Source organism: Phocoena phocoena, chromosome X (assembly GCF_963924675.1).
Source record: "Phocoena phocoena chromosome X, mPhoPho1.1, whole genome shotgun sequence".
In the NCBI taxonomy this organism is placed as follows: Eukaryota; Metazoa; Chordata; class Mammalia; order Artiodactyla; family Phocoenidae; genus Phocoena; species Phocoena phocoena.
The window spans coordinates 48,020,366-48,043,048 of record NC_089240.1 but is presented as its reverse complement, the minus strand read 5'-3'; the positions used below and the strand labels follow the sequence as shown (position 1 = coordinate 48,043,048).

Here is a 22,683-nt window from a genome sequence, read left to right as displayed (position 1 = left end):
TGATAAACCATAAGCCAGATTATCAAGGAAAAAATGGGAGAAGATTCAAATCAACAGAATTAGAAATGAAAAAGGAGAAGTAACAACTGACAATGCAGAAATACAAAGGATCATGAGAGATTACTGCAAGCAACTATATGCCAATAAAATGGACTACCTGGAAGAAATGGACAAATTCTTAGAAATGCACAACCTTCCGAGACTGAACCAGGAACAAATAGAAAATATGAACAGACCAATCATAAGCACTGAAACTGAAACTGTGATTAAAAATCTTCCAACAAACTAAAGCCCAGGACCAGATGGCTTCACAGGTGAATTCTATCAAATATTTAGAGAAGAGCTAAAACCTACTCTTCTCAAACTCTTCCAAAATACAGCAGAGGGAGGAACACTCCCAAATTCATTGTACGAGGCCACCATCACCCTGATACCAAAACCAGACAAAGACGTCACAAAAAAGGAAAACTACAGGCCAACATCACTGATGAACATACATGCAAAAATCCTCAACAAAATACTAGCAAACAGAATCCAACAGCACATTAAAAGGATCATACACCATGATCAAGTGGGGTTTATTCCAGGAATGCAAGGATTCTTCAATATACGCAAATCTATCAATGTGATAAACCATATTAACAAATTGAAGGAGAAAAACCATATGATCATCTCAATAGATGCAGAGAAAGCTTTTGACAAAATTCAACACCCATTTATGATAAAAACCCTCCAGAAAGTAGGCATAGAGGTAACTTTCCTCAACATAATAAAGGCCATATATGACAAACCCACAGCCAACAGCATCCTCAATGGTGAAAAACTGAAAGCATTTCCACTAAGATTAGGAACAAGACACAGTTGCCCACTCTCACCACTCTTATTCAACACAGTTTTGGAAGTTTTAGCCACAGCAATCAGAGAAGAAAAAGAAATAAAAGAATCCAAATCAGAAAAGAAGAAGTAAAACTGTCACTGTTTGCAGATGACATGATACTATACATAGAGAATCCTAAAGGCTACCAGAAAACTACTGGAGCTAATCAATGAATTTGGTAAAGTAGCAGCATACAAAATTAATGCACAGAAATCTCTTCCATTCCTATACACTAATGATGAAAAATCTGAAAGTGAAATGAAGAAAACACTCCCATTTACCATTGCAACAAAAAGAATAAAATATCTAGGAATAAACCCACCTAAACAGACAAAAGACCTGTATGCAGAAAATTATAAGACACTGATGAAAGAAATTAAAGATGATACAAATAGATGGAGAGATATACCATGTTCCTGGATTGGAAGAACCAACATTGTGAAAATGACTCTACTACCCAAAGCAATCTACAGATTCCATGCAATCCCTATCAAACTACTAGTGGCATTTTTCACTGAACTACAACAAAGAATTTCACAGTTTATATGGAAACACAAAAGACCCCGAATACCCAAAGCAATCTTGGGAAAGAAAAATGGAGCTGGAGGAATCAGGCTCCTGGACTTCAGACTATACTACAAAGCTACAGTAATCAAAACAGTATGGTACTGGCACAAATACAGAAATATAGTTCAGTGGAACAGGATAGAAAGCCCAGAGAAAAACCCACACTCATATGGTCACCATATCTTTGATAAAGGAGGCAAGAATATACAGTGGAGAAAATACAGTCTCTTCAATAAGTGGTGCTGGGAAAACTGGACAGCTACATGTAAAAGAATGAAATTAGAACACTCCCTAATACTATACACAAAAATAAACTCTAAATGGATTAAAGACCTAAATATAAGGCCAGATGCTATAAAACTCTTAGAGGAAAACATAGGCAGAAAATTCTATGATATAAATCACATCAAGATGCTTTTGACCCACCTCCTAGCGAAATGGAAATAAAAAAAAATAAACAAATGGGACCTAATGAAACTTAAAAGCTTTTGCACAGCAAAGGAAACCATAAACAAGATGAAAAGACAACCCTCAGAATGCGAGAAAATTTTTGCAAATGAAGCAACTGAAAAAGGATTAATCTCCAAAATTTGCAAGCAGCTCATACACCTCAATATCAAAAATCAAACAACCCAATCCAGAAATGGACAGAAGACCTAAACAGACATTTCTCCAAAGAAGATATACAGATTGACAACAATCACATGAAAGAATGCTCAACATCATTAATCATTAGAGAAATGCAAATCAAAACTACAATGAGATATCATCTCACACCAGTCAGAATGGCTATCATCAAAAAATCTACAAACAATAAATGCTGGAGAGGGTGTGGAGAAAAGGGAACCCTCTTGTACTGTTGGTGGGAATGTAAATTGGTACAGCCAATATGGAGAACAGCATGAAGGTTACTTAAAAAACTACAAATAGAACTACCATATGACCCAGCGATCTCACTACTGGGCATATACCTTGAGAAAACCATAATTCCAAAAGAGTCATGTAACAAAATGTTCACTGCAGTTCTATTTACAATAGCCAGGACATGGAAGCAACCTAAGTGTCCATCGACAGATGAATGGATAAAGAAGATGTGGCACATATATACAATGGAATATTACTCAACCATAAAAAGAAACGAAATTGAGTTATTTGTAGTGAGGTGGATGGACCTAGATTCTGTCATACAGAGTGAAGTAAGTCAGAAAGAGAAAAACAAATACTGTATACTAACACATATATATGGAATCTAAGGGGAAAAAATGGTCATGAAGAACCTAGGGTCAAGACAGGAATAGAGACACAGACCTACCAGAGAATGGACTTGAGGATATGGGGAGGAGAAAGGGCAAGCTGGGACAAAGTGAAAGAGTGGCATGGACATATATACACTACCAAATATAAATCAGATAGCTAGTGGGAAGCAGCCGCATAGCACAGGGAGATCAGCTCAGTCTTTGTGACCACCAAGAGGGGTGGGATAGGGAGAGTGGGAGGGAGGGACGCAAGAGGGAAGAGATATGGGGACATATGTATATGTATAACTGATTCACTGTGTTATAAAGCAGAAACTGACACATCATTGTAAAGCAATTATATTCCAATAAAGATATTAAAAAAATGTACATTAGTAAGTGAAAGAAGCCAATATGGGGATTTCCCTGTGCTCCAGTGGTTAAGACTCCATGCTTCTAATGCAGCGGACATGGGTTCAATCCCTGGTCAGAGAACTAAGATCCCACATGCTGCATGGTGCAGCCAAAAAGAAAATAAGGAAAAAAAAAAAAGATGCCAATATGAAAAGGCTACACACTGTGTGATTCCAACTTTATGACCTTCTGAAAAAGTTAAAACTATGGAGATTTTAAGAAGATTAATGGTTGCCAGGAGTTAGGGTGGAGGGAGGGATGCATAGGCAGAGCACATATGATTTTTAGGGCAGTGAAACTACTGTGTATGATACTATGATGGTGGATTCATGTCATTACATATCTGTCCAAACACATAGAATGTGCAATACCAAGAATGAACCCTAATGTAAACTATAGACTTTGGGTAATAATCATGTGTCAATGTAGGCTCATCACTTGTAACAAATGTATCACTCTGATGGGGAATGTTAATAATGGGAGAGGCTATGCACGTGTGGAGACAGGGGGTAATGGGAAATATCTATACTTTTTTTTCAATTTTGTTGTGAATCCAAAACTGCTCTAAAGAAGTAAAGTACTGTACTAGGAAAAAGAAAAGATGTGGTATCTATATACAATGTACTACTACTCAGCCATAAAAACAATGAAAACTTGCCATTTGCAACAACATGGATGGATCTTGAGGGTATTATGCTAAGTGAAATAAGTCAGATGGACAAAGACAAATACCATATGATCTCACCCATGATATAAAAAAAAAACAAACAATAAATAAAATAAAACAAAACAAACCCATAGGTACAGAGAACAGAGTAGTGGTTACCAGAGGGAAAGGGGCAGCGGGGAGGGAAGAAAGGGTAAAGGTGGTCAACTGTATGCTGATGAATGGATAGAAACTAAATTTTTGGTTGTGAGCATGCTGTAAAATATACAGAAGTAGAAATATAATGTTGTACACATGAAACTTATGTTACAAACCAATGTTACCTCAACAAAAATTAAATCTTAAAAACTAGACAAAAATAAAACAACTAAATAAATAAAGGAAAGGAAAAAGATTATATTTACTTTGAAGGTTTTTGTCATAGCCACCAAATACTGTGTATGTTAATCTACTATGGTGTAACTTTCAATGCTTTGCTCACTGTGTGGTACATGGTAGGTGATCAATAGATGTTTGCTGAATGAATGTTGAATAGATTTCTAGAAAACCAGAATAATCAGTGAACTGGGGTGGGGGTTTCTGGTGAATTTAATTTTCTACATTTCTGAAGGCTATCCTGAAAATCTATAGATTTTCTTTCCTACAGGAAAGAATCTAGCATGAAACCTGGCATATAGCATGCTCTCAATAAACAGCAGTTCCTTTAAAAAAAAATCATGAACCTAGCTTCTAGTCCTATACTTTGGTATTAAGTAGCTGTGCCTTATCTGTAAAAATGACAATAACGTTAGTGCCTAAAAGCAAAGGACTTGAACTAATCTCTTGACACAGATTACAGAATTGGAAGCAATGATACTGAGGAAGGATTTACGTGGAGAAAGCTACTAGGGTGTTATCCATCTGCTAGCAATAAGGAAGTCATTTTCTTATTTGTTATTCTTTCAACAAATATTCATTGAGCACCTACTCTATGGCTGGCTCTATACGAGGAGCTGGGAGACACGGAGCTAATCATAACATTCATTTATTTTGTAGGTACTCTTGAGATTATATATATATATATATATATATAAAATGTATATATTATATACACACACATATATATACATATATATAATCTTAATCATCAAAACAACCATAGGAGTTGGTACTATCATTATTCCTATTGTACAGATGAAGAAACTGTAGCTCGGAGAGTTTAAATGATCTATCCAAGATAACACAGCTAACAGAGCTGAGATACAAACCCCAATCTAACTCCATAGCTTAGGCTCCTAACCACTGTGCACTACATATTGCTGCTTCAGTACAGAGATGCAAGGGAGCACCACATGCACAGTGAATGTGTATTTATGATAGGATATTCTGGAAGTGTCCTGGACATGAGAGGAAAAACTGTCTCCTATTCCTCCAACAGTGGGAAACTCAGCTGGAGAACTGAGGTCCAATCAACAGTGCTTAGATTGCCTGGAGATAATTATTGAAATAACAAAGAATGAGGCGGTATGGCGTGATGGCTAAGAGCTCAGGACTGATGTTAGGCCACCTGAGATAGAAACCTAATTTCTTCACCAGAAAAAGAGAAGAATGTTCGATCCCATACTACAGATACCTAGATACAGCTTGTGTGAGTGCTGCTTAAACATGTCACATACAGAGGGCATTTTCACAATGACATGAAAGTCAGAGATCTTTATTTAATCAAGTGCCAATTCTGAAGTAATTTCTATCTAATGTAGCTATTACAAATGATAGTTACTTTAATGTATTCTCTGTGCTGATTATACTACATGCCATGATTATTGACATTTGCCTCATGAAGAATTAAGCAGATGGTACTTACCCACCACAGTCCCACAGGTTCAATACCAGGTTTCCCAGAAATCGAACATGAGAATGTTCTACATCAACTGGAAGACAAACATGACAAATCTAGTAATTGTAGCATGCGAGATGAACCTCAAAATAAGCAACGTGCTAACCCATGGAATTTAGAAGGACCAAAGTGGAGTGAAATGCTCAAAGCTACAACAAGAAGGTGATTTTCAGCTTAGTGGTGTGGTTTAGTGGCAAGGTGGGCACCTAAACTACCCTGAGCTACAGAACTGGCTCTCACGTAAGTCGTTTTACTTTTTAGTTGTTTTAGTGCTTAGAGCAGAAACAATCTCCAATTATAATACTGTTAAAATTTCAACATGTAAGACAGAGACATATACCATTTAATAGCTCTTTTCTGACCCATAAACACCCTCCACAAAAAATTTAAAAATTAAAAAAAGACAACAAAAACCAAATACAAAACAAACATAAAACATAACCAAACTTGCTCCCTCTATTGATTTCCTATTTTGGTTAATGACCCTACCATTTTCCCATTTTGAGGGGGTCATTTTTGACTCCTCTGTCCACATTCAATTCATTGCTATTCCTTTGCAATCTCTCTCAATTCCACTCTTTGTTTTACAACCTGCTACTAACATTAAGGAAGGCCCTTACCTTCACAAGCCTATACAACTACAGTAGCTCCATAATTACCTCCCACCAGGAAGCCTTACTCACTTTACTTCATCCTATAGGCTACTGCAAGATTCATCTTCTTAACACTACTTTGAACATGTCACTCCCCATTCAAAAAACTTTCAATGGCTCCTCCATACCTACACGTGGGGCATTCAAGGTCCTTCAGAATTTGGCTTCCAATATACCTTTATGTTCCCCAATGATTCACATTAACGAAGCCTTTCGCTCCAGTCCAATTTGGTTTATTCATAGTCCTCCCAAACCCCTCTACCACCCCAACCTCCAACATACCTTACATCAGGGGTCGCAAACTTGCTAATAGGAGCCAGGCCGGTAAACGTACAAGAGTGAAGTTGATCATGTATGGAGAGTAAATATCCACCCAAGGGGACGATGGAGTGGGTAGCAGTTACACAGCTCTAGCTCATTTGCCATGCAGGAACGTGGGCTCAGGATTACCAGATCTTTAAATTTTTCAATAGTAGTAGGAAATCCAGATTTTTTATGGAAACTTTTACATATTGATAACTAATTCCAATTTTTCTAAAACATTACATAGGCCAAACAAAACACATCTACAGGCCTTATCCAGCATATGGGCTGCCTGTTTGCGACCTCTGCCTTACACCTCCCTCCCCACCCTTTACTTTGCCTACTGTGTCCATCTGCCTAGAAAGTCCTCCCCACCTTTCTTCCAAAGTTAGATTCATCTTCTACGACCCAGCTTAAATCCCACCTCCTCTAAAAGCCCTACCTGGCCACCCCCACTTACCATCATCACTCCCTCTGAATTCATTTAAACATTTATTAAGCATCTACTCTCTGCCAGGCACTAAAAATCACAAGGAACAATAATGAAAATTCTTATCCTGGAAATTTCTCAAAGTCTAGCAATTATCATCTTTACAATTTATGTAACAGTTAAACATCACACAGTGGTGTTTCTTCTACGACTACCTTGCAGCTGTTGCTTAAATTGACTGCTATCTAACTTTTGTGCAATTTTATCTTCTCATAAACTAGATCATAAGCAGCAAAGCATTACTTAAAAAAAACATGGACATTGGAGTCAAACAGTTCTTAGTTCAAATATCAGCTCTACCTCTCTGTGTGACCTTGGGTAAGTCACTTAACCTCTGAGTATTAGTTTCCTCTTCTGTTAAAAAAAAGGTGGGAGGCATACTATTGACCTCACATTACTGTGAGGATTACAGGAATTATTATACATCAAGTGCCTGGCACGTAGTAGGTGCTCAAACTACTTCCCTTTTCCCCGTTACTTCCCCCTCCTTGGAAAAGGAATCATATCTTACATGTCTTTGTATTTCCAACAGAGTCTACGAGAGAGTAGGTGCTCAAACTGCTATTAATTTGAAGACTATGTAAACGGTCTAGTACTAAAAAAAAATGGAAAGAAGTGCTACTGAGAAAGGGAAAGACAATAATAAAAGAAGTGACAGGATTCAGCGACTGTTTAGATATGAAGCACATGGGATAGAAATCTGGTTTCTACTCCCATATCATAGAAATTGCTCTCATCAAGTGACCAATGGCCCCATTACCAAATCCAATGGACTTTTTAGTCCTTGTCTTACTATCTGCAGCATGACACTGTTGACTACTCTCTTCTCAAAAAATTCTCTTCTCCTGGCCTCTGAGAGCATTGCCTATAACCTCTCTGGCAGGTCCTCTTTCACAGGCTCCTATTCTTCTTTCTGTCCCTTAAATGCTGGAGTTATTCAGGATTCCATCTTTGGCCACCTACTCTTCTCTCTATGTATTCTTTCCGCCAGGCAAGCTAATCAATTCATATCATCTTATTTACCATTTGGATACTGATAATCCATAAACATGTATCTATAATACAGATTTCTCTCTTCCCTTTCTGAATCATATACTGGACATCTTTACTTGCATAAACCACAAGTATCCCAAACTCAATGCATCCAAATATAACTCATCATCTGCCCATTCTTCCCACAAAATCTATTCCTCTTTCAGTCCTCCTTAACTCAGTGAATTTAACCAGATGCCTAAGCCAAACACTAAGTTTCATCCTTGAGTCCAGTCTTTCCCCCATCATTCCCCCCAAACCTACCAGCAAGTCATATTGACTCTACCTTTTAAATATCCCAAATCCATTTACTTTTCACCACATCCACTATTACCACCCTAACCCAAGTTAAGCCCCTATAATCTCTTACCTGGTCTACTAAAAACAGTCCCCTAATCTGTCAATCTGTTTCTTCCCTTGCCTCCCTCCAAACTATCCTCTATATTACAGGTATAATGATCTCTCCACAGTGCAGATTTTATTTCATTCTTCTTTAAAAAGAAAAAAAAATAACATGTCTCTGTCTATATATTACTGTATATACCCAGAAAACATAAGGCCAAAAGGATAACCTCAAATTACTAATGGTGGTTGTCCCTAGGAAGTAGGCCTGAGAATGAGGGACAGAGTAGACTTTCTACACTTCTGCAATGTTTGAATCTTTCACAAGTATTACTTTTCTAATTAAAATTGAAAATTAAAAATATTGAAATCTGACCATATTACTTTTCTGTTTGAAACTCTCTAAGGGTTGCCTTCTACCCTCAGTTTAAACAACCTGGCTTGGCTTACAGGGCATTTTATGATCTAACCCCCAATTTCAGCCTCCCTCTTTAGTCTCAGGTCTCCTATAGGGCCCTCTGGCTCTCCTAATCTTCCTGTCCTGCTATCACAACAACAACTGAAAAGAACCAAGAACAGAGGTTTGGGAAATCACATACACTTATGGGGCAGAAAGAAGAAAATATTCATTTTTTAAAAGGAAGGGATGGTTAAAGATAAAGGAATAAAACCAGGGTAATAAAGCATTAAATAAAAGCCAAGGGATCAGAGAATTTTGAGAAGGCAGGAAATCTTGGAGCCGTCAACAGTGTTTGAGACTAAAATACTTCATAATCACATTTTCATCGACAAGTTTACTATTCCAACAAACACATTTTAACAGCCCCCTGATAAATGAATACCACCATTCTGTATCCTTACTTCAAATTTCAAAACACAGTACACTCTAAGTTTAACAAAATGAACCTGGACTTTTTTCAGCAATGACAAACTAGAGAAACACTAAAACCTTCAAGGTGATATAATATTTTAGAATAAGTACTCTTTCACTACTTTTAAAGAAAATCAGCAACTTCACAAAAATAGTTAAGTAAAAATCAATACACTATATGTATTTTTAATTAGTCTATAAGTTTAGCAAGTAGAACCAAGACCTTTCTTCAGCAATGACAAACTAGCTAGTGATACACTAAAGCATCAGGCCAACATAATATTTTGAAGTATACTTTTATCACCTTTAAGAAATACAGCACTTGCTAACAAAGTATTATTGATAAAGATCCACTTGAGATATTCTTAAGGTCAAGAGCCTTGTCCCATCCACAGGAGGCTCCAGAAAAACACTTGTTAAAACAAATGGCCTGCTTCATGTACAGGGTTCATATAATTTGCAACATTCTGTTCATAACTTTTTAACAAATCTGCTAGATTATTTCAAAACTATTAAATAGCTTGACTAGCTCTGAAATTTGGGTTTTAAGACTATTCACCAGACTTAGGTAGTCAATCCACTCTGCTGATTAGCTAAAAACAAAAATATTAATTGGACTAGAAAAAAGTACATCAATGAAATGTGCAGAATTTAAAACATAAACAGAAAGAAGTTTGCCAGGAATTGTGGCTGTAGAACAATGAATAAAGCAGGAGCATAGATTGACATTCTAGCTCTAACACTTATGAGTTGCGTGACCTTAACTTCTAAGTCATACTTTCTTCACCTATTAAAATGAAGTTAATATGAGAACTAAAGTAAATAAAACACCATACAATAAACATTAGCTTCCTCTGATCTACTGAAACCATGTGATTATTAGGTCTAGATATTAAACTTGGAAAAATAGAAAAAAATTAAAATACAAAACAGGGAGAAGTTTGGACAGGTACTTTCTAGAAGGAAGTCTCTTGAGGCACAACAGGCCATAAGACCCTGTCCTGACCAAAATTTTTGATAAATGACTTAGATGAAAACTAGATGAGATGCTTATCAAGTGTACAAACTGCACAAAGCTAGGAAGGATAGCTAACATATCAAATGAGAGAATAAGTAGCTAAAATGAAAATAGGATCCAACCCCTTTTCTATGGATAAGGAAACTGAGGCCCAGTGAGATAGTAACTTGTTCTGGAATTAAGTTAACCTTTCATGGGCTAAAACAATCAAAACTGAATAATTTAACAGAGATAAGCATTTATTCTTAGGTTCAAAATATTAACTTCACAAGAATCAGAAGGAGGATATGTTGTTTTAATAAAAATATATGTGAAAAGGAATTTTCTTTTTTTTAGTATGACTCAGTATGATGAAGGCTGCTCCACAGGAGAGTAGGGGCTAGACTGTGCTAACAGTAGTGTGATGCCTATAGAACAAGAGATGTAACAGTCCTACTCTGCTCTGATTAGACCACATCTTCATTTAAGTCTCATCACTAAAAAATATAGACATATTCTAACAAGTCCTTAAAAATGCTTCAAAATGATGTCAAACGAGGAATAGATGAAGGAGCTGGAGATATTTAACTTAAGGAAGATAAGATTTGGGAGGCAAGGAATGGCTAGGATAGATTGAGACATTACTCATACTAAAATATTTGCATAGGCTCAAGAGAACAGAAAGGGTACCAGCTAACAAAAATAAATGGAAATAGATTCAGGGCTCTAAGAAATAACTTTCTAATCATTAAAGCTTCCCTAATTATGAGTCTATTCTACACTCCAAGCACATTAAGAACAGAAATGAGGTTCCCTTCTCTTTTGTATCCTAGGTTCTGGAACATAGGGTGTTTTAAAAATGTTTGTTGTTCTTGAAACCAGAGATACCTTATGAAGTAGTGGGTGGCTTGTCCCTAAAAGTGTCCAAGATGCTAGCAACCCAGATCAGGAAAATCTGAAAGCCAGGTAGAGCAGTGGTTTCGTCACCTAGAGGCCAAGGACCAAGGAAGAATCCAGAAACCCTTAGGTGTTACAAAATGAAAAGGCGTTATAGCCTAAAGACTGAAAGGGTCTCCCAGGAGCATAGATCCACTGAACTGGCAGCCATGGCAGCCCAACTAGCCTATACTAAGAAACCAGATTTAACATTCAAACCATAAAGGGCAAGGAAACATTTCTCAAGTCAAAGCTGTAACTCCAAAGAAAACATCTATATGTATCCAGGAAGAGAAGTAGCAGAGTACAGATCTGGGTAACCTCCCTCTGACAGCCTCCCAAACCCAACAATTTACCTTTTAATGAAGACTAGGACTACTGCTTTATAAAATCTTAGATTTTAATGTTATGCTTGTTAATGCCTATAAATTAATTTCTGTTTATATAATAACTGTTAAAAACAAACACCCTCCCCCTCCTAAAAAGTGAACAAACAAAAGGACCCCTATGCTTGTTGAGAAAGAGCAGGATAAAAACGAAGTTGGACAAGGTTATCCCATTTGGTAACCAACCTAGAAAGGAAAGAACCTCCCCGAGAGCAAGCAGTAGTAACCAGAATTAGGTTACATCCTTCTGAGAAGGAATGAAAAAAAAGGAAACATGCTCAAAAACAAATCTGTCAATCTCTGCATCCCCGAGTTACTGCAACCAAGTGTGTTATGCGAATTATTAAGATCACCTGACTTTACAATAAGATAAAACATCTTACTTGTTGCACCAAGGCGACGTGTGTCTCTTGCAATATAATTTGCAAAGATAATAGACCTCATGCTGGTCTTACCAGACCCACTTTTACCCATCAACAGCACCTAAGGACAAAATGGGAAAAAAGAAAGGAAAGAAGTCAGAGATCAAGAGCAAATCAAGTCTAAAGGGATCTATTTCTCTCTTGCACTTGATGTTTCACTGAAGTGACAGTACTAATAACATAGAGTGGATACTTGTAACTGACTAGTTCTCTGACCAGTGGTGAATGCAGAGGTACCGAGAATTCCAGAGCCCAGCCACTTGCCTGTCATGAGTCACACATTCTCTTGGTGATAGAATCAAAGTGAATTTATTATGCTATTAATATATACTATCATGCATTCAGTACTATGTTAGCAAAATATCAACTTGAGAGGAACTCTCATAATGTAATGTTTTATGCACTGAACTATCTGGCAGGGTATTTCAGTATAACTGAAAGTTCTTTCTCCTCCTCAGGATCAACCTGACCACCTCTGCCCTTAATTTCATCCCTTTTACTTACCTTCATGATTTTGTTCCATTAATTACTCTTTTCTTTTCAAGAGCGTCCCATTGCCTACAGGATCAAGTCTTTAAACTACATATAAGACCCTCCTTGATCTGGCTTATCTACTCCTCTGCCCTCATCTTCTGACGCTCCTAGCCTGGAACTTGTCGAGTCCAGCCATACTGAACTGAACTGCTTGTAGTCCCTTTGATTGCTCCAGGTCTTTTTTTCATGCTGAACTCTCTGCCAGTAACTTTCCACTCCCTTTTCTTCCTTCAGCTAAGCTCCACTTACCCTTCAAGTCTTGGTTCAGTCATCATCTCAAGAACTTCTCTGATCCCAATGCCCTAGGCTGTCTTAGATGTATTTCACCTCTGTCTTCCCATGACACTCTTATGACACTGCTAAGACCATAATGCACTGCAGTTTTCCAATTTGTTTTTTTGGTCTCTCACAAGACTCTGAGCGCCTGAATGGCAGGGAAAATCCCCTTTGAGTTTTCAGTGCCTAACATATAACAGACGCTCAAAATATGTTCATCAAAAGAATGAGCAAGCTATCAAAACAAAGATATAAAACAAGCAATTTTTTAACAATGGAAAGGGTGAAGGTAAACACCTTCTTGTCAATGATAGCATTTAACGAAGACAGAAAAACACCTATCAAAGATGCTGTAGATTCTTGCACTAGGGGGGAAATTGGGTGAGATAACTTTTTTTTTTTTTGGTGAGGTAACTTTTAAGGGTCTTTTCTAACTCAAAATTTATAAATATAATTCCAATTACCTTGATTTTCAAATGAGAGGATACATGTTCTATCTTCAATTCCAAGGTATTTTATAAAAATTTCTAATTACAAATATAGGGAGTATTAATAAAAGGGTACTGCACTCAGGCTTAATCTATTTAGCTAGATAACTTTATCTCACTAAGGAAACGTTACTGAGGATATAGTCTAAAGCTGTTAGAGAAACGTTTTGCTTTTATTCTTTATCATTTACAAATTTCTGGTATTTTTAGGCATCCTTGTTGATAGCAACTTTAGACCGGATCATCAAGAACATTTCCTCAGCAAACTGAAGTTATATAACTGACTTATCAGATAAAGTTAAGGCTAAATACAGTGTATTTCTTTTTTTTGTTAATTGAAGTATAGTTGATTTACAACATTGTGTTAGTTTCAGGTATACAGCACAGTGATTCATTCTTTTTGCAGATTATATTCCATTATAGGTTATTACAAGATATTGGATATAATTGCCTGTGCTATACAGTAAATGTTTGTTGCTTATGTATTTTGTGTATAGTAGTTTGTGTCTGTTACTCTCATACCTCTAATTTGTCTCTCTCCCCTTTGTAACCACTAGTTTGTTTTCTATGTCTGTGAGTCTGTTTCTATTGTGTATATAGATTCATGTGTATTATTTTTTGGATTCCATATATAAGTGATATCATATAGCATTTGTCTTTCTCTGACTTGACCAAGCATAACATTCTCTAGGTCCATCCATATTGCTGCAAATGGCAATATTTCATTCTTTTTTATGAGCTTTTGTTGTTTAAGAAATCTTACTTTAATAGCTTATGAAAGACTTATCAAGGCTAACTGTATTAAGTACTAATCTAAGTGCTCTATCTGCATTTGCTTGTTTAAAAACTTCATAATAATTCTATGAGACAGGTAACCTTATTATCACCATTTTATAAATGGAGAAACTGAAAGCCCAAAAGATTCAGAAACTTACTCTAGAACTGTGCCCTTATCGATTCTTCTTAAACCCCAAGGTGAGGCACAGTACCATAAGAGCACAAGGGAAGGAGTGTTCAATTCCATTTGGGGAACTCACATGAAACCCAATAGCGATAACATTTGAGTTGGGTTCAACATAAATGTGCAAGCAGAGGCCTGTGTAGTGTGTGTGTATGGCTTGCACAAAATGCAAATTAATTTGTAAACTTGGAGAAAAACAGATTCTGCATGGCTATGATAGGGTGCAAAGGTATGGCTGATGGTTTAGTCAGGAATAGATTTTTAAAGGGCATTCTATGAGATGAAATCTTTTGGATTGTATTCTATGGGCTTCAGGAAGTTACAAAAAGTTCTTAAGTATGTGAATGACTTACTTAGATTTCTGTATTAGAAAAATTAAATCTGACAGCAAAGAAGGGGACAAGAGTCAGGGAGAACATGTAGAAGGTTCCTACAACAGTCAAGGAAAGATGGCAGATATGACCACAAATATGCTTCCTGAACAGTAACTTCTTACCTTTACCTTCATGTTTTTGATGTACCTAACATGTCTTACCTTTTTCTTCATGGCTGTATTTGGTAGCACCCACCTGCAGATATAAACCAAAAGACAGAGTTTCCATGATCCAGTTGCCTTAGAAATTGGAATTAACGTAGAGGTGCAAAAGAGCATTTAGTACAACAGCTGAGTACAACTGTGTGGGGGACCTCAGTTAGGTAGAGGCCCTCATTTTCCTAAATTATAAAACTGGGTTTATGCTCCCTCTCCCCTAATTATGTGCTCAGGAAATAGCTCCTAGGAAGATTTATTTAGGAATATAAATGAGCCATTAAAATTCAAGATTCAATTTTTTATCACCTTAAAAAATTTATCAAAGCAATATTTACAAATGCTTTAATAAATCAAACAATATTGTCATATTTGAATATCCTGTTTTTCAAAGTCAGCATATTTCTAAAAATCTTAAGTCCTTCAGCTGTCCTTCCAAGTCATATTTCACTCATCACAGGCACAAAGTATATAAATTCTCAAATTCAGGTATAAACTGGCAAAGCACTCTCGAGTCACTGATCTCTGCCCAGGAAAAGCCAACCCTCTTCCTAGTCTTCTTATCGTCAACATGATGACATAAAATCTCCTTTATTGACAATTCAAAGCAATTCAGAACTGCCTCCTCAATTAGAACACTTGCCCCTCCCCGGAGTGATATCAGGCCTGTCCTAAGGATTGTTTCTCCCCAGTTAGCAACCAGACCTCTTACTAGTTTATCCAATCACCAAAAGCAACCTTACTGGTAAATCGAAAGAATTTATCATAGGTGGGGTATTCTAATTCACAATACTCTCTTCAGTTAGAACGTCCCCCCTGCCCCCTCCCTTCCAGGTTTGACTTAATACCCTTCACCCACCCAAGCGATCCTTCCGGTTCCCCTATGGGAGGATCCATTCTCGTCCCCAGATTCTCTTTCTCCATCTTTTTCTCAGAGTCAGATTCTTCCATTGTGCAACAAGTCCTTTCCAGCCCCTTCTAAATCCGCAGTACTCTCTTTTTTTTTTTTCCTGTTCACCCCCTCAGCCACCTATTCTCCTTGCCTGCGGCCCTTAGGCCTGCTCTAGTCTTGCCTCCACCTTTGTCCACTGGGGGGCTGCTTTCCCCACCGTTACCTTTACCGCCTCGAACTTGGCCTCAAGGCACCGCCGAGCTGGCCAGCTCAACGGCTAAGTGATTCGGTGATGCAAAGGGAGAGATGGAGGATGAGAAGGAAAGAGGGATGGGTGGGGGGTTCGTTTCGAGTTTGGGCCTCAGGCCCCAAGGTCTCGAAACCCAAAGGGGACTTCACCCGAAAAGAGGTGGGGACGAGGAAGGCGGAGGTGGCATAAAGAACAGACCCGTGCCGTAGGCACTAAGCGACGAATGCCTCAGTCGGCTCGTTTTTCCCGAGCCTGGCCGCTCGGGAGAGTCCGCCGGAGGTTGCGGTGCCTACGACCTAACCACCCACCCTTCACGAGCGCAGGTACCTCACCGCAGCCACCCTACTGCAGGCCAGGGTCACGTGGACACCTGCCGTAAACCCGGAGCTTGTCACGTGACTGCCGCTTCCCTAGGGGCGGGTGGGCTGAGAAGAATACCATAGAGATTGCGCGGAGACAGAGCGCCGCCTGTCTCCGTCACGTGGCCCGGGCTCTTACAAAGCCACAGGCTTGGTAGGACGCCGCCAGCTTGAAGGGGCATTCATTGTAGGCCACCTGGCGCCACGCCCCGCCTGCCGCGGGGAATTAAAGGAGCCGGTCGCAATTTTAGTGCCTCAAAGCTGTCCTTTTTTTTTTTTTTTTTTTTTCTAACTGCTATTTCATTCACCCTTAACGTTTTTCAGTGGGGAAGGCCTAGCATTGTCTTTTTTTCTCCCTGTTTTTTAAATCTTTGTTTTCCTGGTTTTGTTACTAGCCCCGTCCTTGTAACTGAGCTTGTAATTAAATAAGTTAATATATCCAAAGTGATTAACAGCTGTGTCTTTCACGTAGTGCTCAATAAAGGTAATTATTGCTGGAATCAGGGATTCATCACGAAATTTAGGACTTACTTATCTCCCCACTTTAAAACTGAAAGGGAAATGAATTATCATACACCATAGTAAAAGTCAATAGACAAAATCTAGAGTTGATGATTGAAGGACTACTGGTAGGCATATACATACTGTATTTAGATACGGAGACTACAAGAAAAAACGGCTGAAGTAGTTTAAAGGGGTTGCTTCTGGAGAGGGGCAGGAGATAGGAAGTGAGGGGACTGTTGCTTTTCATCTTATTCTCTTTTGTGATATATATATATTTAAACCACATATATATATTTATATATTTATGTATTTAAACCACATGTACATATTCCTTGAAAAGAAAGGAAAGAAGGACTGGAGGGAGAGAAGGAAGGAAAGAAGGAAGGAAAGGGAAACTGGACAAAAATGGGGTGCTGTCTTGCCCCCAGACGTCCCCATTTACCCTCCTATATGATCCTTTCTTACCACAACTGATATGCCTCAAGAAAAATTCATTGTATTCTGACCATGATACCTTAGCCCTATCACTTGCTAAATCTTCTTCCTCCTCTCTACCACCCGACCCCAAACCAGCTCCTGTTCTAATTTTTCCTGTGTGGTGAAAGACCCTGAGTCCCAAACCAGGAAGTCATTTTATTATTTTTTTCTTCCTGTTTTATCGAGATGTAATTGGCACACAGCACTGTATAAGTTTAAGGTGTACAGCATAATGATTTGACTTACATACACCGTGAAATGATTATCACAATAAGTTTAGTGAACATCCTTCATCTCATATAGATACCAAATTAAAGAAACAGAAAAAAAATTTTTTTCTTTTGATGAGAACTCTTAAAATTTACTCTCTTAACAACTTTCAAGTGTGACAGCAGTGTCAATTATATTTATCATGTTGTACATTACATCCTTAGTACTTACTTATCTTATAACTGGAAGTTTGTACATTTTGACAGCCTTCATCCAATTCCTCCTCCCCCCACTTCCCGCCTCGCCTGGCCTCTGTAACCACAAATCTGATCTCTTTTGCTGAGTTTGTTTTTTTAACTCATTCAACAGTGAATTTTTATATTAATGATTTTTCTACCTTAAGAACTGCATATGTACACATTATTTCTCAAAATATAAACTAAGGAGGGTACTAAAAGGAAAAATTATCTCATATTTAGTCAAAACAGAATCACTTTCAAAATTTTGAGTGTACATATGTATACTAGTACATATGCTTTCATATTCTACTTTATATTCATTTGTCACTTATTCAACAAATCTTCATTGAGTGCATATGCTAGGCACTGTGAACACAGGGATCAAGCAATGATCCCTTCTTTCAAGGAGCTTTCAGTCTAGATAGGAAAAAATAAATAAAAAGAAAATTAAACTATAGTGTGATAAGTACTGTAGGAATGGAAAAGGGGGAAAGGAGGTTTCATGAGAAACGTAAAAAATAGTTGGGAAGAATCTCGAAAATAGATGATTCCTGTGATTGGCTTCTTTGAAGAAAATATGGATCAACCATTTAAGAAAGAAAAAAGAATATTACAAGCAGAAGAAGGAGTATTTGCAAAAGCAAAGAAACATAAATTAATATGCTATTTTTTAGGTGTTGCAAGTAATTTGGTATTAGTAGAGCATAGTGTATAGGAATATGGTAACATATCTAGAAGTCAGGGGCCAGAAACCCACTAAATATTGTTGACATTAGATTTTAATACTGAAGGGGATAGAAAAACACAAAAAGGTTTTAAGTAGACAGCAATGATCAGATTCACATATTAAAGAGGTAAATCTGCAGGAGTTTCAAGACTGGGTAAAATGGGTAAAAAGGATGATGACATCAAAGGTAGCTGCAGTGGTCTACATCAGGGGTCCCCAACCCCTGGTGCCAAAAAGGTTGGGGAACGCTGGTCTACATGGTAATAACAAGGGTCCTACTGAGGTATTACCACTGGAGATGGAGCCATGTCAACAATAGACCTGGCAGGACTCAGTAACCAATTGGAAGTCTCTGGCCTAGGGATAGAAGTATTTTATGATGACTTCAAGAGTTCTTGCTTGGTGAAGTGGTTGAAGTAGGAAAAAAGAGGATGTGGGAAAGATTTATTAATTATCGTCAGATAAATGCAGTTATGGAAATTTTGAATTTGATGGGCTTACAGTTTTATCCAATCAGATCACTCTAATGAAGAGTTTAATTTGTGGATTTTATCTAAGAGGAAAGACTTAGACTGGAGATAAGCAATTTGTTATTGACAAAAATGTGTATTCTTCTATTCGGGGGGAGTTATATGTTATATATGTCCATTAGATCACCCCTTTGGATTTTTTATGAAGAAAAATATTTATATTTGCTTTGCCAATATTTTGTTTAGGATTGTGTACCTATGTTCTCAAGTAAGGATGCTTTCTTACTTTCTCTTTTTTTGTTGTTTTAGATTATCCTTATCTAATGTTATTATTAAAGTTATGTTTGCCTCATGAAGATTGAGAGATTCTTTTTCTCTCTCTGTGAGGATTATATTAAAATTGGATTATTTATTCTTGGATATTACCATCTCAGGTATTTTCTTTGTTAGAAGATGTTTAACACATTCAACTTCTCTAATGATTTTTAAGACTATTCAAATTTTATATATATACTATATATATTACATATGTGTATATATAATATACATTATATATATATAGTTATAGGTTTTACATTTATAAAGTTTTATATATACAGTTGTCAATTTTAACATATTGCTTTAAAATGAATAAATCTATTTCATCTAAGTTCTCTAATACACAAGTATGCAATTGTCTGTAATATCCTTTTAATCTTTTTTTAATCTCTGAAATATCTATAGTTAGGTCTCTCTTCCCAACCTTCATGTTGTTTATTTCAATTAAGTCAACAATAAAATTCACAAGCCGAAATAAGTCAACAATAAAATTCACAAGCCGAACCAATATACTTTTGAGAATGAAAGGAGATGCCATTACTTATACCATAACAACAGGTGTCACCCTAGAGTATCACAGCAAGATGGGACATACTGCCTCTGGGTGAATATCTAGTTAGCTTCATATTCTTGATATTTGGCAGTGACACTTGTTTTTTATCTGACCTTTCTTTTAATTTAGCCATTCTCGTGGTTGTGCCATGCAAAACGTTTTAATGAAAAATAAAATTAGGCATATCATTTAAAATTAAATATTTAATGCAATGAAAGGATGCTGTTATCCATATTTTATAGACAGCCTGTTCTAAATGCTAATTATTAAATAAATTATATGTAACTTCTGTGTGAAAATCTATCTATATTACAATGGATAAGAAATGAATAGATAGCATTCATTGAGAATTTACTGTATATGGACCTCATGTAATCCTTATTAAAATATATGTGTCCAATATTATCTCCACTTGAAAGACAATAAAACCTGAGGCTCACAGTCACATAGTTGAGAAGTGATGGAACTATGATCCAACTTGGGTCTCTCTGAATTTTTCCAACTCAGAGTTACTATTTAGGATACTAAAAATTCCCATTAATAAGTAAATAATCATTCTATATTCAAAAAACTTTTCAAAATATAATTAGCTGTGAAACATCTTTTTTAATATTAAAAACTGCCTTTGATTGTCTTATTAGCATTAGTGAAATAATATTCATTGAAAAATTTTAAGTTATCTATTCCATATTAAGATATACAAATGCCTAGGGATTCTTCCATTAATGTTTGAGAACTTTCAATCACTCATTCATTTAAGCTAAACCTCAGAATGAAGCACATTCTACTGACAGTGCTAAGTAAAGTTCTGACTGCTAGACATACAATGTTGAACTAAAGAGAGACATCTCCCACTTTCAAGGAGCTTTAATTGTAGAGGGAGAGCAGAAAATAATGAAGTAGGGAGAGCAGAAAATAATGAAGTAAGCCAACATATAATGAAATTTAAAGTAGTAATTAGTTCTAGAAATAAATAACAGTGAAGTAGTATGAAGGCATAAAGAGTGGCCAACAAGGATGTGATCATAGATCAGACCTGAATGAACCAATGGAGAAAGTCCTGTGAAATTCTGTAGCTAGCATGCCAGGCCAGGGGAATAGAATGGGCAAAGGCCTCCCCACAGGTGGAAAACAGACAAGTGCTTTCAGTTTGGCATCAAGACAGTAAGCAACAAGCATGGCAGGGAATAAATTTAGAGAGGTAAGATATAAGATCCCACTCAAAATGAAATGTTAAATTTTCTGTTTTGTTTATTACTGAGAACTATGCACAATATGCTCCATGCCATCTCTGACCACTTGTTATCCTTCAAATTCATGACATTCCTGCTATTGCTGGTACTCTGGAAGAAGCAAAATATACTTGGTAGTAAGAGGCTGTATATCCTCTTCAGAACAGAAGCTGAAGGGAGATTGATAGATGCAGGATAGATAGGAGAGACACATCGCAAATTGAGGGTCAATAATAACTTTGCAGTGTGTCAATTTCTCTAGGCTAAACCATGCTCCCAAGAATTCTTTCTAGTATGTGCCTGGATGGGGAATAAAGGACAGTTCAAAAAATATTCTTTTGCAATGGTTTGAAGAATGACAGTAGCTATGTACACACACGTGCACACACACACAGCTTCTCCCAGTCAAACGAATCTTCAGTTGTTGCTCTGAAGGGAGTTTTGCAGATGTAATTACCATTCCTAATCAGTTGACTTACTTACTTTATTTATTTATTTGTTGGGGTATAGTTGCTTTACAATGTTGTGTTAGTTTCTGCTGTACAGCGAAGTGAATCAGCTATAGTATACATATATCCCCTCTTTTTTGGATTTCCTTCCCATCTAGGTCACCACAGAACAATGAGTAGAGTTCCCTGTGCTATAAAGCAGGTTCTCATTAGTTATCAATTTTATACATAGCAGTGTATATATGTCAATCCTGATCTCCCGATTCATCCCGCCCTGCCTTTCCCCCCTTGGTGTCCATATGTTTGTTCTCTACGTCTGTGTCTCTATTTCTGCTTTGCAAATAAGTTCATCTGTGCCATTTTTCGAGATTCCACATACATGCATTAATATACGATATTTGTTTTTCTCTTTTTGACTTACTTCACTCTGTAAGACAGTCTCCAGGTCCATCTACGTCTCTACAAATGACCCAATTTCATTCCTTTTAATGGCTGAGTAATATTCCATTGTATGTATGTACCACATCTTCTTTATCCATCCATCTATTAATGGACATTTAGGTTGCTGTTTTTTAAGTATAATTGACCTACAACACTATGTTAGTTTCTGTTACACAACATAGCAATTTGTTATTTCTATGCATTTTTAAATGATCCCCATGGGAAGTCCATACAAATCTTTGTATGTCACCATACAAAGATTTTACATAGTTATTGACTATATTCCCCACAATGTACATTTCATACCCATGACTCATTTGTTGGCAACTGGAAGTTTGTACCTCTTAATCTCCCTCACCTATCCTTCCTGATGATTACGTTTCAAAGGAGTGGCTCTCAGATCCTTGAGAAAGACACTTCTGAGTTGTAGCGGATACATATTCACAGTTGTAAGCTCTTTTGAGTAAATGCTCTGAAAAAAGTATGTCAGGGTCCTGTCATCAGGCTGGACCAAACAGTAAATTCTCCTTGCAGTGCTGAGATTTCTCAAGCAGACTTTTTAATGGGGTAGGGGTTGGGTCAATGGGGAATTGGGGGTCATCCTAGGGACTTGGCAAGTCTCTTGGTGCAGGGGTTTGGGCAGAGTTATGTGCTGAGACTTCTGCAGTTCTCATTAGTCCATTTTCTACAATCTCTATGCTCCTCC

General features: G+C 37.1%; 1 protein-coding gene across 3 annotated transcripts in view; it reads right to left on the bottom strand.

Annotated features, from left to right (window-relative positions):
* Window positions 1–16,389, bottom strand: part of RRAGB (Ras related GTP binding B) — a 50,792-nt gene extending 34,403 nt beyond the window's left edge. The window contains exons 1-5 of one of the 3 annotated variants that reach the window (XM_065900406.1): window positions 15,716–16,370; window positions 14,863–14,896; window positions 12,030–12,129; window positions 7,594–7,677; window positions 5,604–5,670 (exon numbers count right to left, since the gene is read on the bottom strand). In XM_065900406.1, coding sequence (XP_065756478.1) covers window positions 5,604–5,670; window positions 7,594–7,677; window positions 12,030–12,129; window positions 14,863–14,896; window positions 15,716–15,807 — 377 coding nt within the window. In that variant the 5' untranslated portion in view covers window positions 15,808–16,370. Of the gene's footprint in view, window positions 1–5,603; window positions 5,671–7,593; window positions 7,678–12,029; window positions 12,130–14,862; window positions 14,897–15,715 lie in introns of all 3 variants that reach the window. The other 2 variants (XM_065900408.1, XM_065900407.1) reach the window with 2 other exon arrangements.
* Window positions 16,390–22,683: the final 6,294 nt, after the last annotated feature.